Here is a 21,981-nt window from a genome sequence, read left to right on the forward strand (position 1 = left end):
TCTTTTAGACAAATTAGAGTCCCACTCAGAACAGTTCACAAAGTCAGTGTTGTTATTATCCCTACAATGCAGATGGAGAGGTGGGGCTGAGAGGAATTCCAGTTCACATAATGCAGGGGTTCCCAACCTGTGAGGCTGCGATTGTCGTTGGAATTTTGAGAAAGGGTGGTGAGCACTACCCCAAAATGTTTGCCACAAGAGGCAGAGCCAGACACAATACCATCCTTATTTTGCAAAAGAATCACAGGAGGGGAATAAAAAGAAATGAATGGAACCCTAGAGGAAGGGAGAGAGAAAGAGAAGGGGGAATTAAAAAAAGGAAAGCCTGAACAGGAAATGGAACCACAAACCTGGATGTTTACTAGTCCTCCTGATCCTCTAGGAGTGCTTGCTGCTATTGCACCCATGGTAAACTCACACATTTGAATGAGGGCAGACAATAACAAGCCCTGCCTTACAAAGACTCCACTCACTTTTTGAAAAGTTTGACAGACACCAGGGGAAGTACTGACAAACACCATGACACCCCCAGTCAGCACATTGTGGAACTGTGATTTTGTGCGTTCTATGTACAGCGAGAAGAGCCATCAAAGAAGTATCTGAGCAGAAGACTCATGCTCAGTTCTGACTTTATTGCAGAGTATGAATAAGCATTTATGCTAACTATAGAGGTTGCCAGTTGACCAAACTACTTCAATAATTGGGGGAGGAAATATTAATCACTAGATTCATAAATGGAGAGTTTAAAATTATCATTTTCCACATATTTCATTTCAAGAAATTAGATTACAATATTGGAATTAAGACTTGTAAACATTACCATTATTACTTGTATCTTACTATTGTTACTTACTAAGTTTATGTGATTTTTAATCTGTTGCCAACTCTATAAATAGCTGTACAGTTTTGAGTGTCTTGTTTTTAATGAAGTAGGTTTTAATGCTAATATTGTGTATTAGTTTTTATGTTTAAAAATGTTTAAACTATTTCATGCTGGGAATGCCCAGACAGATAGGTACAAAGTAATACCATTTACATTAAAGTCTTAGAATTGCAGCGTTATAGTAGAGAATGTGATATGTAAGAGGACTAATCCAGTATTGAAAGTATTACAATAATAGTACAAAATGTACTCTTTTTAATACTCTCAAAAGCAATTATTTAAGTATGGGCTGTATCCTAGGTGCAAAAACTCCAAGGTATTCTGAAGCCAATGATGTTGAGACGTCTTAAGGAAGATGTGGAAAAGAACCTGGCCCCCAAGGAAGAAACAATTATTGAAGTTGAATTAACAAACATTCAGAAGAAATACTACAGAGCCATTCTTGAAAAGAATTTTACATTTCTGTCAAAAGGTGGTGGTCAAGCAAATGTTCCTAATCTCTTAAACACTATGATGGAATTAAGAAAATGCTGCAATCATCCTTACCTTATCAATGGTAAGCAATAATCCTTTCCTTACCAATGGTTAGAGGAGTGAGTTGGCATTTTTGAACATCTTAGAATGTGTTTTTCAATTAAGTGACGTTTCTGAGAAACCTTTATCTGTTATATTAGAATGAAGTGATCTCTGTGGAACATCCTCATGCCATTCCTTAGGTAAAGCTTCATCTGCTTTGTTCAGGATGCAGTTCATTCTTAGTCTGCAGAGCAGTGATATAGGCAGCAGGGCAGGAATGCATTCTTACAGGACTAGGTAAGAGCAAGAATTTCTGGCTATGCAGGACTTGTTCAGGGCTGCCAATGTCTGCTTTCATTACATCATGCATCACAAATGGTGGCCACATTGGTTCAATGTAGGCATTGGCACAACTGAGCATTAAACTAGAAGATGAGCTTCATCATCTTATGGCCATGATCATTGCTGTGACAAGTAAAGAGTTGTTCATAATGCCAAGATAGGAACACCACAGCAATTTAATAACCCAAATCTTTCCTGCTGGTTAAAAAAAAATCAGTCTCCCCACAACATCGCAAACATTTGTCTGCCTCTCCTACGCCTGTTCTTTTTCTGTTGCTGTTGTAGTTGCTGTACTAAGAACATAATCTCTTCTCATTCGTGTGTCCAGCAAGTTACCCTTGGGAAATGCCACACATTGCTGAGTTTTACTTTCCAGGCTGAAGCAAGGGAGGAAGCAAACCTAAAAGAGTCTGTTTCATAATTTCCACTCCTCTGTAAGTGAGCTGCAGCCTGCACTCTGAAACCTGAGTCAAGCTGAAAGCAGACTAGGGTAGTATCTGGGATTGATAAGGCAGTAGAACATATCTTGTCAGGTTTCCCTTGATGCTGCATATCCTTCATCTAATGCAAGGTTGGTTATAGTGTTGATGTAAGTTAAGAACCTGTGATGGGTTGAGGGGGTTAAAACTATGGGAAATCCTTCCTTCCTTCTAAGGTACTACTAGACTCAAATCCTGCCCTTCCTACACAGTAGCACTCAGGTTTATAGCTGGAGCAGTTATTCTTGAATTTTCTGACACAGTATGTGCTTTGGGTGGTACTGGTTAATCTCTTCTGTATGCTACAGGTGTGCAATTCAAGATTTGTGAACTAGCTAAATAACCCAATCACACTGGAGAATCCCAGATTGGATCTAGGAAACTGGATGCAGATGGGCCAGATTTTTCAGCTGCAGGCAGTCTCAGCAGAGCAGCCGTGAGCTGGAGGGAAGCAGCTTAAAGTGGAAGCAAGCTCTGCTCTAGGGCAGGAGAGCAGCATGAGGCCAGCAGGGGACAGGAGGCAGCAAGCAGAGTGGATTTCCACATGGCCCCTCCACCCCCACCTGAGTTCCAAAAGAGCTCTTCAAGCTGCTGCTGGCCACTTTTTAAACACTATCAGGCATATCCAAGCAAAGTCTCATATAAGCTCCTTCTCCTTTCCTTGTTCCATCAACACAGGATCCCAGTTTGCTTGCAGGTCCAATTCAAGGTGCTAGTATTGACTTTTAAAACCCTATATGGCTTTGGCCCAGCATATCTTAAGGACCACCTTCTCACATATGAACCTACCCATCCACTCAAGTCATTTTTGGAGACCTTGCTTCAAGTACCCTTGCCATCTCTGTCTAAACAGCTTCTTGGTTGTAGTGTCAAAACTTTGGAACTCCCTCCTTAGGGAGATTTGTCTGTCTCCCTCCATCATTGCCTTCTGTCAGCAGATGAAGACTTTTTTGTTTCATTTGGCATAGCCCCAGTAAACTCTTATTGGACCTCCTCTCAGGTTTTTTTGTTGTGCATGTGCTCACGCATGCATGTGTGTTTGTTTATGTCTATATGCTTTATTGTATTTATATATACATTTTCAATGTTGTTTTAATATTTGTTGTTCACCGCATTGAGGACCTTGTTTGGGTGGAAAGATGGCATATAAATGTTTTAAATAAACAAATAAAATGTTGCCAAGGATCCCATCGTTTTTATACCAAGCATCCCAAACTTTTTTGAGTCTGCAGGCACCATTCACATTCTGACACAAAGTGGTGGATGCAACCACAAAAGTGGCTGCCATGGGAGGTGGAGTCAAAATATCAAGGTCTAATGTTATGCATAACCAATAGTTAAGGCTATGCACAGGTGGGTAGATTCGGAAACCAATTCGGAATACCCCGAAATCCAAAGCGGCAAGCCACTTCGGATTCGGGGTTCAGGAATCGTTTTGGTCTGCTCCGTGAAGATTCGGAACATACTGAAGCAAGGGGGGAACTCCCCACCACCACCCCTGGGGAGACGCCCCCACCACCCACCTGGGGAGACCCCCCACCCAACCCTGGGGAGATCCCTCCAACCCCACCCACTTACCTGGGCTATCAGCTGGGCGGCTGCAGCGGCAGCAGCACAAGGTTGCGTGGCCTGGAGCCAGCTGGCTCCTCTGCTGCTGCGCTGCTGCCCAAGCCTGCGGGGTGGTGGGGAATGCTGGAGCCGCCGCTTCCGGCCCTTCCTGCCCCTCAAATGGCCGCGGTGTGCTGGTGCCATGGCGGCCATTTGAGGAGCAGGAAGGGCTTTCTCTGCCTCCTCCGGCCCTTCCTGCCCCTCAAATGGCCACTGTGGCGCTGGCACACCACAGCCATTTGAGGGGCAGGAAGGGCTGGAGGAGGCGGCTCCGGCCTTCCCCACCACCCCACAGGCTCGGGCAGCAGCTCAGTAGCGGCAGAGGAGTTGGGCTGGAGCCACCGCAAGGTAGGTGGCAGGGGAGGTGGGGGGTTAATGTTTAACGGGCCCTTTAAACAAGCCCCAAAGCATTTCTGAATGCTTCGGAAAGCTTTGCTTCGGTATTCCAAAGCCCCGCTTCTGGGAATACCGAAGCATTCCGAATTGGGTTGCTTCGGGTAACTTTACCTGAAGCAAAACCCGAAGCGCACAGCTCTACCAATAGTGACACATCAACATTTCAAGCAGAAGCTCTGCTTAATAGAATAACTTTTAAAATAAACATATTGTTTAAAAATATTTTCTTACATACAAACAGGAACCAAATAGATTACATAATTAGAAGCAGAAGATGGAGAAGCTCTATTCTCTCTGCTGGAACAACACCAAGAGCTGATTAGGATAGAGATCATGAGTTGCTAATATCAACAATTAGAATAAAGCTGAAGAGAAACACTAAAAGAATCATAGTGCCAAAGTACAATCTAAATAATATTCTTTATGAATTTAAAGACTATGTAAAGAACAGATTTGCAATACTAAGTTTAATTGATCGTGAGCCAGAAGAACTGTGGGCTGAAACCAGTGATATTATCAAGGAAGAATGTGCAAAGACTATTTCTGTAGCCAAAAGAAAGGAGAAGCCTAAGTGGATGACCGAGGAAATTCTTAAAATTGCTAAAGATAGATGAGAAGCAAAAGCAAAAGGTAACAGAAATAGAGTCAGAATTCTAAATGTAGCTTTTCGGCAGCTTGAACAGAGATAAAGAAATATATTATAATAACCAGTGCAAAAAATAGGGGAGAACAAAAAAAAAGGAAATACAAGAGATCTGTTCCACAAGATCAGGGAAATTCAAGCCGCAGCTCAGGATGCTGAAAGAGCAACAGGGAAATATAGTATCTGATCAAGACAAAATAAAGGAAAGATGGAAAGAATATACTAAAGAAATATACAGAAGAAGTGGAAGGATGACAGATACTTTCAACGAAGAATCTTTTAACAAAGAGCCAGAAATCTTAGAAAGTAAAGTAAAAGCTGCACTCAAAGCAATTGGGAGAAACAAAGCATCTGGAGTAGATAGAATACCAATACAGCTATTTCAAGCTACAGAAACTTGAGTCCATCAAAAGGATCTGACAACAAATATGGAAAACCAAACAATGGTCCACAGACTTGAAAAGCTCAGTCCACATTCCAATTCCCAAAAAGGGGGATGCCAAAGAGTGCAGCAACTATTGGACTATCACGTTAATTTCCTGTGTAAGCAAAGTGATGCTCAAAATTCTGCAGCAAAGACCCTTACCATATATGGAACAAGAAATGCCAGATGTTCAAGCTGGATTCAGAAAAGGAAGAGGCACTAGAGATCACATTGCAAATTTACAGTGGCTAATGGATCATACGAAGGAATCTCAGAAGAAAATCAGCCTATGTTTTATAGATTACAGCAAAGCTTTTGACTGTGTGGATCACATAGCTATGGATAGTGTTAAAAGAAATAGGGTTGCCACAACATCTGATTGTTTTGATGCGCAAACTGTACTCTGGACAAGAGGCGACTGTTAGGACAGAATATGGACAAACAGAATAGTTTCCAATTAGCAAAGATGTCAGACAAGGATGTATATTATCTCCCTACCTATTCAACGTTTATGTAGAGATCATAAGGAAAGCTGGATTAGATTCAGAAGAAGGTGAAGTGAAAATCGGTGGAAGGAACATTGAGATATGCAGATGACACCACATTACTGGCAAAAAATATTGAAGACATGAAACGACTACAGATGAAGGTTAAAGGAACAAGCACCAAAGCAGGATTACAGTTGAACATCAAGAAGACAAAAGTAATGACTACTGAGGAATTATAGTCAACAATGAGGCATTTGAAAATGTTCAAGATTTTCTATTCCTTGGCTCAATCATCAACCAAAAGGGAGGCTGCATTCAAGGTCCTTTTCATACTGGAACTTTAAAGCATTTCAGTATTTGTTCACACTCAAAAGGTAATCACGGGACGCACTACCAACGTTTATCCGTGGTATCCCTGATTTTTCCCCCTGCATACCTACTGCAATTTTATTTTGAAGCCACTGCCGAGTCATGGCTGGCCCAATTAATGTCAATGTGAACTCTGTATTCCGCTTCTCTTCCCCCCCCTCCTTTTCCCCAAGAGCTGATTGGTCTGTGCAGAATTAACCACTCCCAACCTCCTCAGCTCTCTGAACTTTTCTGCCATTTTTATCAGTAAAGCAAGTTAAGGATCATAAAGCCGCTTCTCCGTTGGCTTCCTTCCTCCCAGGTATGCATGCACTATTTTTTTTTTTCAAAGCCCGGAATGATTCCTACTGTTGCTGCTTATTCCCTGCTGGCTTTAAAAGCCAGGAAAGGGCTAAATGGCAGCTTTTCCCTTCCTCTCTCGAGGGTATGTGCATACTCCCTTTTTTTTTCAAAGCCAGGGATGAGTTGTAGTTGCTGTGTTGTAATGTTACTTCTCATTATTCCTGGCTTTAAAAGCCAGGAAAGGGTTAAATGGCTGTTTATCCCTCCCTCCTGGTGTCATCTGCTGTGAGGGAATGAAGCAGCAGCATTTTAACCCTTTCCTGGCTTGGCTTTTTAAAAAATGAGAGTGGAAGAAGCATGAAAAGTACATGTTTTTCCCCAGAACGTCACCAATTGCCTCTCCAGTGGGTACGGGGCAGGGTTTGGATGGGTTCCAACATCGCAATGTTACTATGCCTGCTCAAAGTTTTTTTTTTTAAGTGTGACATGAATTGCAAAGCCCCGAAAGCCCAAAACTATACCAAGACTTCAGAGCCTGTCTAAAATGAAAAGCAAGACGCCAAATTGAAACTGCCTCAGACAGTGTGGAATGTGAGGGTGCCATGCCAACGCCATTGCAATCGCGGTGAATAATTTGGTCACATCATGAGAAGACAAAACTCTCTGGAAAAGGCATTAATGCTGAGAAAAGCGGAAGGCAGTAGGAAAAGAGGAAAATCTAAAACAAGATGGTTTGACTCAATAAAGGAAGCCACATTCTTTAGTTTGCAGGATCTGAGCAAGTCTATTAGCGATAGGACGTTTTGGAAATCTTTCATTCATACAGTCTCCATAGGTCAGAGGCGACTTGCACATAACACACACACCGCAAACTACAATTGTCAGTCTGAAACCCACTGTTTTGAAAGACGTATCTTCACAGCAGAAGGATGCTACAGAATATGTTCCTTCCTGCCTGCAAAAAAGGATGATTTTATTCCTGTTGCTGCATCATCTTACAAAAAGATTGAGTCTATCTTCCTAAAGTCTAATACTGGATATAAATATCTGCATCTGCATCCAGAAATTTTGAGTTGTCTGCCTCTCCTGTCTTCCTGTTACAAATCAAGGGAATGTAGTTTGTGTCCATAGACCTCAAAGAACTCTTATTGTCGTATCTCTTTCTGAACCCAGCATCTCATTTCTCCATTTTGCAGTCAGTATGGCACATTTATCAGTATTTAAAAATGCATGGCAATGGTAGTAACATACTTACCTCATCAAAGAGTTGCCTCCTTTCTCCACATAAATGATTAGCTCCTCCTGGAGGACTCCTGCCTTTCTCTTCTGTAACATATTTGCATCACACTTTGACTTCTGGCAGAACTGGGGGTTCAGAGTAGTGCAGCGAATATCACCTTATCTTTTACATTACAATATATAGCCAATTAATAGAAGCCATCTTGGATTCTATTCATGCATTTACCTTTGTACCTCTCTACAGAGAGTGCAGTTTTAATCATCTTGCAGACAAATTCGTCTCCTATCATTGCCAAACAGCCTAGGCCTTGTGGCCTTAACTACCATTTTAACTCCTTTTGTATAGCTCAGGATTAGAGATGAGTATGAACCGGAAAAAAATGAACCATGCAGTTCATGGTTCATTGTATTTCACAAATCATGAACCACGAACTTTCACAAACTTGCCCCGGTTTGTGAACCAGTTCATTTGGTTTGTGACAACGTCATGTCCAGGTCAGCAAATGGTCACTTCCGGGTCAGCAGAAGGTCTGCAGGAAGTCTGTCCCCTGTTGCCTAGGAAACTAATTGATCGGCACCAGGCTGTCTGCAGTGACAAACCAAAAAACAAACTAAACGAACCAGCCTAAAGTTCGTGGCGGTTCATCAGAAATGGGCTCTGACGAACCGCTGGTTCGTGAACCATGAACCGGCCTGGTTCATCACAAACTTTGGTTCATATTTCGGTTCGTGCCCATCTCTACTCAGGGTGCAAACTTTACAAACATTATAGAATCACAATTTCCATCCACTGCTAAACTGCAGAACATTATACATATCCCCTACTAGCTGTTTACTCTCTCTGTTGGTCTCAACAAGAGTCAAATACATTTAAATGTACTGAAGTTCCTAGCTGTCTACCAAGCTCTATATGTTTTCCATAAAGTTCTGAAAAATGAGGTAGTCTGGATAGCTGGCAACCAACATGGTTACCAAATGTATAAATAAATGGAGGCACTTGATCTGCCATGCTGTCCTGTCATGCTTGCCAGTTATGGAGACGCTGCATACTGTTTTGCATCATCATGAGAGAACCAAAGTGGTGTAGTGGTCAGAGGGCAGGACTGGGATCTGGGAGATCCAGGTTCAAATCCCTAATATACCATGGAAGCTCACTGGGCGACTTTGGGCCTATCACACGCTCTCAGTCTAACCTACTCGCAGCGATTTTGTGAGGATAAAAATGGAGGAGAGGAGAATGATGTAAGCCATTGGGTCCCCATTGGGGAGAAAGGTGAGGTATAAATGAAGTTTTTAAAAAGCTGTTCATGTAACAAAGTCAGGACTCTAGCAGATCCTCATAGCAGACAAGGGAAAATAACACACAAATAGTCACTGGCACCAGCCTATCTGGAGCCAGTTATAAACACGTTCATTCCCAGTCATTACCTGTTGCACCAACTATTAGAATGAGCAGCTAGAGGTCATAATTACCTGGAAATTGCTTTCTTGATCACTTGGTTGGGTGTACTTCTATATCTTTCCTCCCATTCTTGAATCCATTTAAATTTTTTGTGTCTTCTTCACCTAGTGGTCATCTCAATGACATATCCAGGCAGTACATTTTCTTTTTTTCCCCTCAACTTTTAATTAAGTATTTGTTCAGGGTATAACTCAAGTTCATACATTCACCTCCCCATTTACTCTCTGTGGAACTTGCAGTTAGTTCTCTCTCAGTTTATGAAACACCCTTCAAAGTACTGGTATTGTACAACCTCTGCCTCTTACATAGCATGCTGTAGCGATTAGTGTAACATACTGTGTAATCGTATATCTAATTCCTCTGGGTGGTCTCACTATACAGATCAATAATTCTGTACAGTGGAGCCACCCAGAGCTAGCATAGATGTTGCTTCTAACCTGGGGATTCAGAAAAATTGGAGGAGGAGAGGGGTAACTGCCTTCACAAAGTAGGGAAATGATGCTTGCATGGTGCAGACATCACAATTTTTTTTTTAAATTTCAGAATGCCAACTCTGATCTCATGAGATTACATCATGAGATTTCAATGAACATTTTGGATTGCTAGGCATCTAATATAATATCACCAAGATCCCCTGGTGGGATTTATTGAAGGGCTTATTGTCCTTTTCAGTATATCAGGTAAATGTTATTTTGCTTACTGCATTGAAAAAAACCTGTAAGATCATCAGCAAATTCCACTTTACACTCTGTTAGAGGCAGATAATCTCATTGATATTGCATGGGTTTGCTTAGCAATCCCCCCAAAAATAGGCAACCAAAATGATCAAAAGGTTGGAGAACACCTTCTGTACCAGGAAAGGTAAAGCATTTAGGGCTTTTTAGTTTTCCTCTGGAAGGGAGTATTCAGGGAGGAGTATATAGACAGCTTTATAAAATAATACATGGTATAAAGTAAAGGATAGAGAGAACTTTTCTCCCTCTCTCATAATAATAGGACTTGGGGTCACCCACTGAAGGCTATACATTAAGGACAGACAGGTGAAAGTACTTCCCACAGTCCATAATTATCTTTTGGCAATTGTGACCACCAGATGTAGTAATAATCACCCCTAATTTGAATGGATTTAAAAGCAAATTATTCTTATTTAATTCATTTATACCTCACTTTTCACCCGGGTGGGGGGCAAAAGCTGCTTACATTGTTCTTTGCTCTTCCGTTTTATCCTCACAAAAACCCTGTTAGACTGAGAGTGTGTGAATGGCTCAAGGTCATCCAACAAATTGCCATGGCAGAATGGGGTCTGAAGCCTGAGTGGGGACTGAATGGGGACTGAAGATCCTAGTCTGACACTCTTAACCACTACACCACATTACCTCTCAACATTCATTATGAGTTAGACAAATTCATGGAGGAAAGGAATGTCAGTGGTTTATTAGCCCAGTTGGCTACATGGACCCTTCATTTAGAGGCAGTATAGATCTGAATTGCCTAATGGAGGTTTTAAGAAGTATCTGGTTGATCATCTCTTTAGAACCTATGTGCTGAACTAGATGGACCTTTGTTTTGATCCAGGTGGGCTGCTCTTAAAATTCTTGTTCTCCATCTCCTCTCTCCATGAGAGGAAGCAAATTTCACAATTCTAATAAAAAATTACATTATTTTATATTTTAATTGTCTGATGTTCATGTGTTATCCTGTTAATAGCAGGACAGCAGATCCTGATAAACTAAAATTCAAGATAAAAGTATGTATTATCACTGCTGTCTTGTTTTATAGAGTCATGTGTTACCATTATAGCTGATTAATTATGTTGATTACATAAAAGCTAATAGCTGGAAAACTGTCAGAATTTTAATACTGAAGTACACATGAGATGCTCAACATCAGTTTGTATTTTTATGGGCTATACTTTTTAGAAATACATACATTTAAGCAATTAAAGCCATTTTTTGCAGTACATTGTGAATTGTTATTTTATATGATGAAATATTTTATCTGAAGATACTGGATTCTGTTACTCTGGATTCTATTACTGTTTTCAGAAAAAAGTAACTAGATTGTGTTTTTAACAAGCCCAACAGACTACAAGCTAATGTGTAGGGGTTGTTCTGATGTTGAACTAGATCTACTTAAAGGACACAGAAGTTAATTCTGGCCCAGATAACAGTACTTGGACTATAAAATAAGTATTTCCTCCCTTTACCTGCAAAGTTTCCTAAAGGTCTTCAGGAGGATACCTGAGGATAATCTTTTGTTCACTTATCTCCTCTTTTCCAGAGTCAACAAGACTTTATGAAAGGGCTTGGAATTACTATATTTCTATACCACTTCTTGTTCTCCAAGCAGTTTATAATAAAATCAAACAATTTAAAACCAACCAGAACCTGACATGATATGATAATAACCAGCAATATATCCTGACATTAAAACTAAGAGTCTCTCTACAGAAGACACTTTAGTGCACGTTCGTCAAGTGTAGGGAGACACAATGTTAACTGGGAAGGGTAATTTAAAAAGATCCCACGGAGATTGCTCTTCAGAGTGTTTTTTAATTTCATCTTTGCCTCCCCAAAGGCTCTGTCAATTTCACCTCTCCATTCTAAAACTGTGGGATTTCAACCACAGAGCAGCAAGGAATAAGAAGCTGCCTTCCAGAGCCACGCTTTGATCTGGAAAAGTTATAATAGGCTGATGTTTCCCTTCCTACATTTCACAGTCCTTTCACACAGCTCCAGTGTGCCTTTGCCCTGCCGCCAACTATGTCTTTTAAAACTACCCTTCCTGGCTACCGTTGCATCTCCTGACTCGCGTTCTTCATGTGTCATATGTCTCGTATAGACATACTCATAGTCAGGCAAAAGCCTGCCTAAAAAATACAGCCTTACTCTGCCATCTGAGTCAAACGAGAACAAGCTGTCCTGACTTTAGCTGACAGCCTATTCCATAGGGAAGAGGCCTCCACAGAGAACAGTCTTGCCCCTGCAGTCATGGATAAGGATGAAAAGGCCAAGGCTGGACTAGCCCATTCACTTACTGGGAACATTTCCAGTGGGCAACTGCTCTGAAAGACCATGGCAGCCAGGAGCAAGTTGAACCAAGTGGTCTCTGGGCTGCTAGCAGCATGGAAGAGATTTAGCTGTTTGGACCCAGACTGTGGCGATGATGACTCAGTGGGTGCACCTACTCGCACACACTGCCATCATTGCTGCAGCCTGCAGCTGAGCCAAGTGGCCTCTACTATGTAGCCAGTACTGTAGAGATCACTTAGTTCGGCCTGCTCCAGCTCTTTTTTAACATTCAAGTATACCCCAAGAGAGACTCATCTTTTTACACTGAAATCTAAGGGTATCTCAGTGCAATAGTACTAAAGTATCTTTAGTTAAAATGCTATTAAGAGGAGTTGGTTAATTACAGTATTTAATCAAATGCAAGGCTAGGTTTTTTCACAGGTACACCATAAAAAAAAGTTGCCATCACCATATCATGTAATAAAATGTTTCAAGTATATAACATTTTGAAGGCTTATTTTTGAGGTAGTACTTCACAATCAGTAAAGTACTGGAGCAGCTATGATTTTTGTATTTTTTACCTTTGTTTTTCTATTTGGCTGTAGGATTTTCTCATGAGAATATCCCACTGTCACTGTGGTCTAACAATATTTATTCTGCCTCTCAGTATCTCCCTCATAGAAATTTTATCAGGGTATTCAAATTAAAATGTATATCTTATCAGAATACAGCTTCTATAAAAAGCAAGTACTGTTGCATTTGTCTGCTAATAGTGATATATTTCAGACTCTTCTTGAACATAAATTGGTTTTGCCATTACATCTTTCACCTAGCTGTTAGATGTTGTGTTAATGTCCTTAATTTCCTAATTAATTATTCCATCACATTCTGCCCCATAATTTGTTATGACTTCTGGCTTGGCACCTCTATGTTGTTGTGAAACTTGTTTGCTGGGAGCTTTGGTTTTATTGTTCATTTGTGCTTATCTGTTTTCCATGTTATTTTTAGGTAAGCAAATGCAGCTATGTAAATATTTCTTTACCTATAAAACTCTTAGAGTCTATATAGGGAACTGGAGGCAAGTTCATGGTTTTATTAATAAAACCTTTAGAGTATTCACATATTGCTGTCCAATCTCTGCAGGTGCTGAAGAGAAAATTTTGGAAGAGTTTAAAGAAACACACAATCCTGACTCTCCAGATTTTCAGCTCCAGGCAATGATCCAGGCTGCTGGCAAGCTAGTGCTGATTGACAAGTTGCTGCCAAAACTGAAGGCTGGTGGCCACAGGGTGCTTATCTTTTCCCAGATGGTGCGCTGCTTGGACATACTGGAAGACTACCTAATTCAAAGACGGTGAGAACAACAATCTAATCTGGTTCTAGGAAATAACATTTATGCAACATGCTATCAAGTATTTAACCTATATTGCAAAGAGAGGAAACCATGAAACAAAGGCACTTAACATTATGAACCATGAAAATGGCACTTGTATACGTATAGCAGTAATTATTCCATTAGTTGTATATAACCTTTTGCTCACAACCATATTATACCACCTTTTCATTTATGGCTAGATTTGTTTTAACAGCAAACACAGATTATGAATAGAATTAAATTGTTTTTGGTTTGAATGAAAGTTCTTCAAAGTGGAAGTTCTCATTAAACAGATTAAAAATCATGTTCTACCTTTATTACTTTGCCTACTTTATCTTCATTTGTCGCCCTTTACCCAATTACACCCTGACTGCAAGTTTCCAAAGCTAATCAGAAAAGGGCTAAAAAATCATTCAGGGAAAAAAATATTAATTTACTGAGTATTGGTTTCTTTTTGGCATAAATAGCACCCTTTTCCTTAGGCTCTGTTTATAACATTGTTCTGTTTTTCCAGGTATCCCTATGAACGTATTGATGGCAGAGTAAGAGGAAACCTTCGTCAAGCAGCTATCGATAGGTTTTCCAGACCTGATTCTGACAGATTTGTTTTCCTACTGTGTACAAGAGCAGGTGGTTTAGGAATTAATCTTACTGCTGCAGATACTTGCATCATCTTTGATTCCGATTGGAACCCTCAAAATGATCTCCAGGTAATAGTGTCATAAACATTTTCCTTAGTGCTCTTCAAAGAGAAATTTATCTCTTGGGAAATATGCTGAATTTGAAGAGTATTCTTCCAGATTTTTATTTGATCTAAGAATTGTTCTAAAGTTTATATATCCTGCATCCTTATTTTTCTGTGTTGCACAAACTGAATCTCCTTTCATAATTTCTCAGGCTCAGGCTCGATGTCACAGGATAGGACAGAGCAAATCTGTGAAGATTTACAGGCTAATAACAAGGAATTCTTATGAAAGGGAAATGTTTGACAAAGCAAGTTTAAAACTTGGCCTTGACAAAGCTGTGCTTCAGTCCATGAGTGGAAGAGAGAATGCAACAAATGGGGTGAGATTATACATAATATATATAGAGAGAGAAAGAGTTTTTTACAAATTGTAGTAAGTTTCCTATATATTATAGCTTCACCTGAGAAACTAGTTTTATAATGGAATGCTTTCAGGGAAATGTTAATTAAGAACATTCCTTTTTTCCAGTTGAAGAAATAGTGTGACTGCTGAAGCTAGTTTTACTTTTTGAAGAGGTGATAAAAATGCTGTGTATAATGGGATAACTATAATCAGTTTTTTAAAAATGACGAACCCCTCATAATTACAGGTACAGCAGCTTTCTAAAAAAGAAATAGAAGACCTTTTGCGAAAAGGGGCTTATGGTGCTCTAATGGATGAAGAGGATGAAGGGTCTAAGTTCTGTGAGGAAGATATAGATCAGATTCTTTTGAGACGCACACACACAATCACTATTGAGTCTGAAGGAAAAGGCTCTACATTTGCAAAGGTGAGCATTAAAGGTGATATGTTTCCTCTTATAAGCAGAAGTGTGTATTGAAAGATCTTTACTGTGGTTTCACATCTTTAAGAAATACGAGCATAAGTATGATTCGGAAACCTCCAGTATACGAGCCAAGACCCAGAGTCTCACTATACCAAAATAGAACTAACGCATATGGCTTCCACAAGTGAAAGATGCCAAAAATCTGGCATGAACAATAGGTTTCCAATATTAAATATCTATGAATTAAACAGGAAGTAGCTTGGAAACTTATTATAGATAGTAGCTTGGATCTTTCATAAATTTCTGCTGATGGAAGGGATTTTTGTCAGTGAAGCACAATTTTCTTGCCTCCCGCCTCCTGTTGGAGTATGAAGGGAGTGTAAGAGATCTATGGCAGGAGGGGGGAATCAACGTAAATCCCACCTTATCATCCAGTGGCAGAAATCTTGATGTAAGGCAAAATCTATAAAAGATACGAGAGACTTCATGTTAGGTCTAATTTGCACAAAACACTGAATAGCCCTTATTGATAAGTTCTGTGCATTGGATAGCAGTCAGTAGCAGTAGCTTGAAATAAATGTGTACTCTGTCAATAACAGATTAGAGATCCTTACAAAGAAGAGAGATGTTGCAATTCTGGGAATACTGAATGTTAAAGAAACAAACATGAAAAGTCATCACCCTCTTCAGCCCTTATCTTAGCAGCTTTGATTATGACACTAAAGAAGAGAGCAAACTCTTTATACCTACCCAAGACAGGCTAAATTTAGCTCTTTCTACCTGATGACAGCAAGGAGCATTCAGTTTCTGTCCGTGAACCTCAACTTCCCCATCCTGAAAGTATGCTGAACCATGGCAGCACTACAGAGTGACCTCCAGTTTTAGCAAGATTTAGGTCCAGTAACATCTTAAAGACTATCTAGATTTTAGGGTATGAGCTTTCAAGAGTCAGAGCTCCCTTTGTCAGATATTTAATGAAGGGAGCTCTGACTCTCAAAAGCTCATACCCTGGAAATCTGATTGGTCTTTAAGGTGCTACTGGACCCGAATCTTGCTCTTCTAATACAGATGAACACAGCTATACACCATCAGTTTTAGGTGATTACTAGATTCTTGTGATGTAAAATTGTAGGTTTATTGCTTACACTATCTTACAGTAGATTTAAAAACTAAATGAAGGGAATAAATGCATAAAAATACTTTAATCAACATACTGTGTTTTTCTAGGCTAGTTTTGTTGCATCAGGTAACAGGACAGACATTTCTTTAGATGACCCTAACTTCTGGCAGAAGTGGGCAAAAAAAGCTGAATTGGATATTGATGCCTTAAATGGACGGGTAAGTGCTTTAAACTATCCAGTTTATTTAAATCAGTAAAATAAGATGTTTGTGGGTGGAGAAAAATCAATTTTTTTCTTTTTTAATTTAGAACAATCTAGTTATTGATACACCAAGAGTAAGAAAGCAAACTAGACTATACAGTGCTGTCAAAGAAGATGAACTGATGGAATTTTCAGACCTGGAAAGTGATTCTGAAGAAAAGCCTAGTATAAAACCTCGTAGGCCACAGGACAAATCCCAAGGTTATGCAAGGAGTGAATGCTTTAGGGTAGAAAAAAATCTATTGGTTTATGGGTAAGTGAAAAAATACTCACAAGTGTACTATGTAAAACAGCTGTAGTTTTGCAGCGTTTGGTCTTTATTGTTTGTATAATAGAAATATATGATTCATTGTAGCTTAATACATAAAAAGGCTTTAAACTACAGTCTCAAATACATAGGTTGGCAATCTGCCTCCTGAGGTGGTATAGCAAAATATGGCTTGATACAGAACCAAATATGACTCTTTTAAAAAGGGAATGAAATCTTTTAAGATATAAGGGTAAGTGCAGGGCTTTTTTTGTGGTAGTACTTACCTGTACTGAATACCAGCACCTTTTGGGGGGCTCACTCAAGTCCTGGATGGAGAAGGATTCGTAGAAGTCAGGGCAACCATATATATGTTGTATCTGCACCTTTTTTAAAAATGAAAAAAGCACTGGGTAAGTGGTATGCTAAAATAAACAGTCTGTGGAGAGAATAACAGGCAGACATTTTAATGGGACTAAAGGACTTCATAGTGACCCTTTATAGAAAGGGAAATGAAAGAGGTGAATTTGCAAATAACCCAAGTACAAGCCATACACAGATTTATACCAGTGTGCTATAACGATCACACTGGGTGCACCTGTGAACATTTATGATTTACCGTGGGAACTCATGTCTCATATCTTACGGGGCTACCTTCCCCCATATGAACCTACCTGTCTGCTCTGGTCATCTTCCAAGGCTCTACTTCAGATAATCTTTTGAGGCCCTCTCCTATCTGAGGCTACATGGGTGGCAACCAGAGAAAGGGCCTTCTTAGTCATGGTGCCAAAACTTTGGAACTCCCTTCCCAGGGAGATTAATATGTCTCCCTTTTTTGGTATCTTCCACTAGTGGGTGAAGATGTTTTTGTTTCATTTGGAATACCCCAGTAACTGTTATTGGCCTTCCTCCATGGTTTTGGGATTGTACGTTTATGTGTTTATAGGTATTTATTAAATTATTTCATATATTATTTTAAATGTTGTTTTCATGTTCAAATGTTCACTGCCTTGAGGACCCTGTTTGGGTGGAAAGGGAGCATTAAAGTGTTTTAAATAAATATAAATAAATATTTGTGCCACTTCCTGATAAAAGATTCAAAGCAGCCAGTGTTTGGGCTGCAAAAACTTTATGGATTATTAACCAATATGTCAGTTATCAGTAGGCTTTCTTATACTGGCTATTTGTTGATCTCTTGCTCTGAATTTTTATATAATTTCATTCTTTAATTATAAATGGTTGTTAACCCCTGGTCCAGATGAGTCATGTATTGTGGTTTCAAGAGTACATGGAGCTTTTTCTAAGCCACAATGGAGAATGGGAGAAGCTTGCTTGCATGCAAAATACTGGATTACAGTCACAGTTCATACAGTTTAAAATTGATAAGTGTTACAAGATGGAGGAACTACCTACAAGGACTTGTGAGGGGAATCTCATTTCCCCTCCCCCATTATTTGCTCTTTCCCTTCCCTGAAAGCTTCTATAGCCTCTCTACTTTTCCTGCTTCCTTCTTTCATTTCTACCTACTAGTCAGCCTACTTTTATATGCCCCCCTTTTATATGCCCCCCTGTCTTCAGCTTTCCCGCCTTCCCTCCACCTGGCAGCTTTTCCCCAGGAAAACTGTGGCTCATTTGCCTGGTGCTGACCACAAGGCGAGGATCAAGTGCACACTGGGCACCTCACTTTTCCCATATCCCCCTCTCCACACTATTTCATCTTTACTTCCTTCTTGCAACCTCCATACTCTCTTCTTTCTCTGCTTACATTTCTTCCCACCCGCCTACCAGCCTACATTTTATCTCCCTCCATCTTTAGCTATATTTATTATTTATTGATCTATACTCCCAATTTTCTTCACAACAGAGACCCAAAGCAGCTTACAGCATTCTCCTTTCCCAAACTTTATCCTTACAACAATCCTGTGAAAGTAGGTTAGGTTTACATTGCAGAGCGAGAATTCAAAGCTGGGTCTCCCAGATCCTAATCTGAAACATTAACACTACTCCACACTGGCTTTCATGCACTGGCTGCTGTCCCACAGTATTGAATAGCCGGGGCTGAGTGAGTCGCAGGGCTGCTGCTGGCCCTGATGAGTCCTCCCTCGAAAGCTAAAACAGCACTGGAAAGGGTGCTGCCTCCCTTTACTGATAGAAACCAAGGCTGAAAGAATGACAATACTGCTGTGGTTACCTAGTGACAGCTACTGAGGGTGTTAGTTTCTTAAAAGCTATAGGTGCTCCCCTTTGATTGTCAGGGGAGGCTAACCCCCAGTTTGTTTGTTTTTTAGATTTCAGATTTTTCTGCAAACCTGGGGCTTTTCTTAAGTTTGTAGAAAGATCTGTCTTGTTGGTTCATGGTCCCAGTCTCCCAATTTAAGTATCCACAGATGGTGCCACATTGAGAATTAAATATATTTATGCCCAGGTCTTCCATTATAGTTGTCATGATGGTCCTTATAATTCAAAAGATGCAGTTGGCTTAACATGCAGTTGTGTTATCACAAAAATTATTGTATCCTAATCACATAGTATGAGCAATCAAGCTCATCACATTGGAAACCAAAATTTTCATTAAAAAAAAAATCTCTCTTTTGCTGTGATGTTCTTTAAGTCTAAAGTAGTATCAATGGTGATAATTTTTAGGAAATGAACAGGAAATTAGCATTTTTGTGCTTCAGCACCATTTATTTTACAGCTCACTAAACGCCTACCTATAAGAAATTTGAGTATTTCCACAGCTAAAGTAGTCTCTCAAATGACTTTCTTCCAGGCTGTCTTATTGAGGTACTGTTAAGTTGAAATTAAGAGTATGTCTGAAGTTTGCTTCTGTAATGTAGCGTATAGTTTTTACGAAAAGAGGATTACAGAATCAAACTTAAACCAATTCCAGAATCTCAAGGCTGCAGAAATTGTAATGGGATAGAATGTCCTATTCATAGCCTACCCAGGACCATTATTGTTAAACATGTGCATTTTATTATTTCCAGTACAGTTAAATTGTGGCTTTTACGAGCAGTGAACTTATTGCCTGCTTAGTAAAATAAATATTGTTAATGTTTTGGTGCTAGAAGCTGGATTCCCTGACATGACCTGCAAATTCAAAATGCATTTGTGTTAACACAGGAATTCCCAGTCTATCTAGCACTCGGGAATCAATATAAAAATGGGAAATCCATTTCTGGATTTGTATGCTGTATTTTTCTTGTAGCTGGGGACGGTGGACGGATATTCTCTTACACGGTCGCTACAAACGCCAGCTAACAGAACAAGACGTAGAAACCATCTGCCGGACTATCCTTGTGTATTGTCTTAATCATTACAAAGGTGATGAAAATATCAAAAGTTTCATCTGGGATCTGATCACTCCGACTGCAGATGGACAAACACGAGCCTTGGTTAACCATTCTGGTATGTGTCTTCATATTACTGGTTCGTGTCAAACTCGGCTGTGAATAACGTTTTGTGATCTTGTCAGTCTTGAAAGTTAGGCCAAGAGTAGGTCAATACTTCCAGAATAACATCTGAAAATGTTCTCTTGCTATTTATGTTTGATCAGCAAGAAACTCAAGCTCCCTCTCAGGCAGCCTGAATAAGTATATTAGTGCTTTCACATGGCACTTTCCTGCTGAAGGTGCCTTACCATTAACTCATCACTCTCTCACTTCTGTAGTTTTATGAAAACAGAAACCATACTACTGGTCTTGGTATATCCAAACTTAACTTTTTACAAGTTAAAACATTTCAGCATATTTGCAGTTCTCTATTGTAAATTATTTCCTACATTATAGATCTCTGAATTGTCAGAACATATAAATCAAATATTAACTAGATGAAAATCTGATACGAGCAGCCTTTACTCCCCTCCTTGCATGAAATGTGCTTACTCTGCACTTACCCAAATTCTGTCATGTAGCACAGTGACTAGCAGTGTGTTTTTATGAGGAGGGGGGACCCAGATTCAAATCCTTCCTTAAACTTACAGTATTGCTTTGGACAGGTCAGTTTAGTTTACCTCTTAGGGCTGTTGCAAAACTAGTAATTCCTCCAAGGAGACTGAGCAAAATGGAAATATTTGGCACTAACTTGTCAAAACAAAACACTTTAAAAACCATTGATTAAGCACCTGCTTGATTGCCTCCTAGTGAAGTAAACTTTGGCTAAATTTTTGCCCTCTAAATACGACGTGTATTGCCGAAGTAGCACAGATGCTGCTACAGGAAATGCTGAATTATACAACCTGTATAAATGATACAAATTAAGAAACTGCGTTCAGATTATTTTATTATAGTTTAATTGAGTGTTTATTATTATTCACAACTCATTCTACTTCTTTTCTTGAGTAGTAGGAAGTTACATGGGCCGTGGAAGCCCTTTGTCCATTAGAATTTTCGGCAAGTTGACTTAATGTTTTGCCAGACATCAGTTGTACGCTTTCAAGCATATTTTGTACATTTATAAGGACTAGAAAGTGGTTTTGTTTTTTAATGAAAGCTGAGATTCTTGGGAAGCTGAGCTGTGCTACCACACAATCTGACTGTTGTGTACTTCCATAGTATCTCACTGTATAGTTGGTGCTGAAGATGATGTAATAGTAGCTTGAGCTTTCATGAATCAGTGCTCAATCACCTGTGTGTGGTTGCAGTTTGTCAGGAGTGAATGAACTGAAAGATGGACTCTGTAACTTCACAGGCAGATGTCCACCCTTGACATGGGATTATTGTTAAAAACTCCCTGCCGAGAAATCCTGTGTGTGTGTGTCTCTTAGGCTTGTCTGCTCCAGTACCCAGGGGAAGAAAAGGCAAAAAAGTGAAAGCTCAAAGTTCACAACCAGTACTACAGAATGCTGACTGGCTAGTAAGCTGCAACCCAGATGCCTTGTTTCAGGAAGACAGCTATAAAAAACACCTTAAACATCACTGCAACAAGTAAGTTCCTTAATCCAGTTCTGACCCAGATATGGATATCTCCATAGGATCCTAGTACCATGGTATAGACCACAGAGTTGGCTGTGATAATTGTATTTAACTTTTGGTATATCTGTAGTCAGTTCAAATGCTGGTTTGACTGAAGCAAGCTTTCTCTGTGAGATTTAGCTTTAATTAAGCGTTTTAATTAGGCAGTGTCAAATGATATGCTAAACATATTGATTATAAATGGCTATAGGGAAAAAAGTTTCTTTCTTCAGACTTACCTCCATTAACCAAAATTAGCTGTACTTTTGCCATGCCAACAATGGGAATTTCACTGTTGTAAATATGACTCCTTGTACAAATTCTTTGCATTCTGGTTTACCTAAATTACTCTTTTTATTGTAACCCTCTTC

The 21,981-nt window shown here is 39.7% G+C and overlaps 1 protein-coding gene across 1 annotated transcript in view; it reads left to right on the top strand.

Moving 5' to 3' along the window:
* CHD7 (chromodomain helicase DNA binding protein 7) overlaps window positions 1–21,981 on the top strand; it is a 279,962-nt gene that overhangs the window by 234,614 nt on the left and 23,367 nt on the right. The window contains exons 16-24 of the mRNA XM_054984544.1: window positions 1,184–1,439; window positions 13,286–13,496; window positions 14,032–14,227; window positions 14,415–14,582; window positions 14,853–15,032; window positions 16,257–16,367; window positions 16,459–16,664; window positions 19,867–20,066; window positions 21,424–21,583. Of these exons, the coding sequence (XP_054840519.1) occupies window positions 1,184–1,439; window positions 13,286–13,496; window positions 14,032–14,227; window positions 14,415–14,582; window positions 14,853–15,032; window positions 16,257–16,367; window positions 16,459–16,664; window positions 19,867–20,066; window positions 21,424–21,583 (1,688 nt within the window). The remainder of the gene's footprint in view (window positions 1–1,183; window positions 1,440–13,285; window positions 13,497–14,031; window positions 14,228–14,414; window positions 14,583–14,852; window positions 15,033–16,256; window positions 16,368–16,458; window positions 16,665–19,866; window positions 20,067–21,423; window positions 21,584–21,981) is intronic.

The sequence above is a fragment of the Eublepharis macularius genome, chromosome 7 (assembly GCF_028583425.1).
Source record: "Eublepharis macularius isolate TG4126 chromosome 7, MPM_Emac_v1.0, whole genome shotgun sequence".
NCBI classification, from domain to species: domain Eukaryota; kingdom Metazoa; phylum Chordata; class Lepidosauria; order Squamata; family Eublepharidae; genus Eublepharis; species Eublepharis macularius.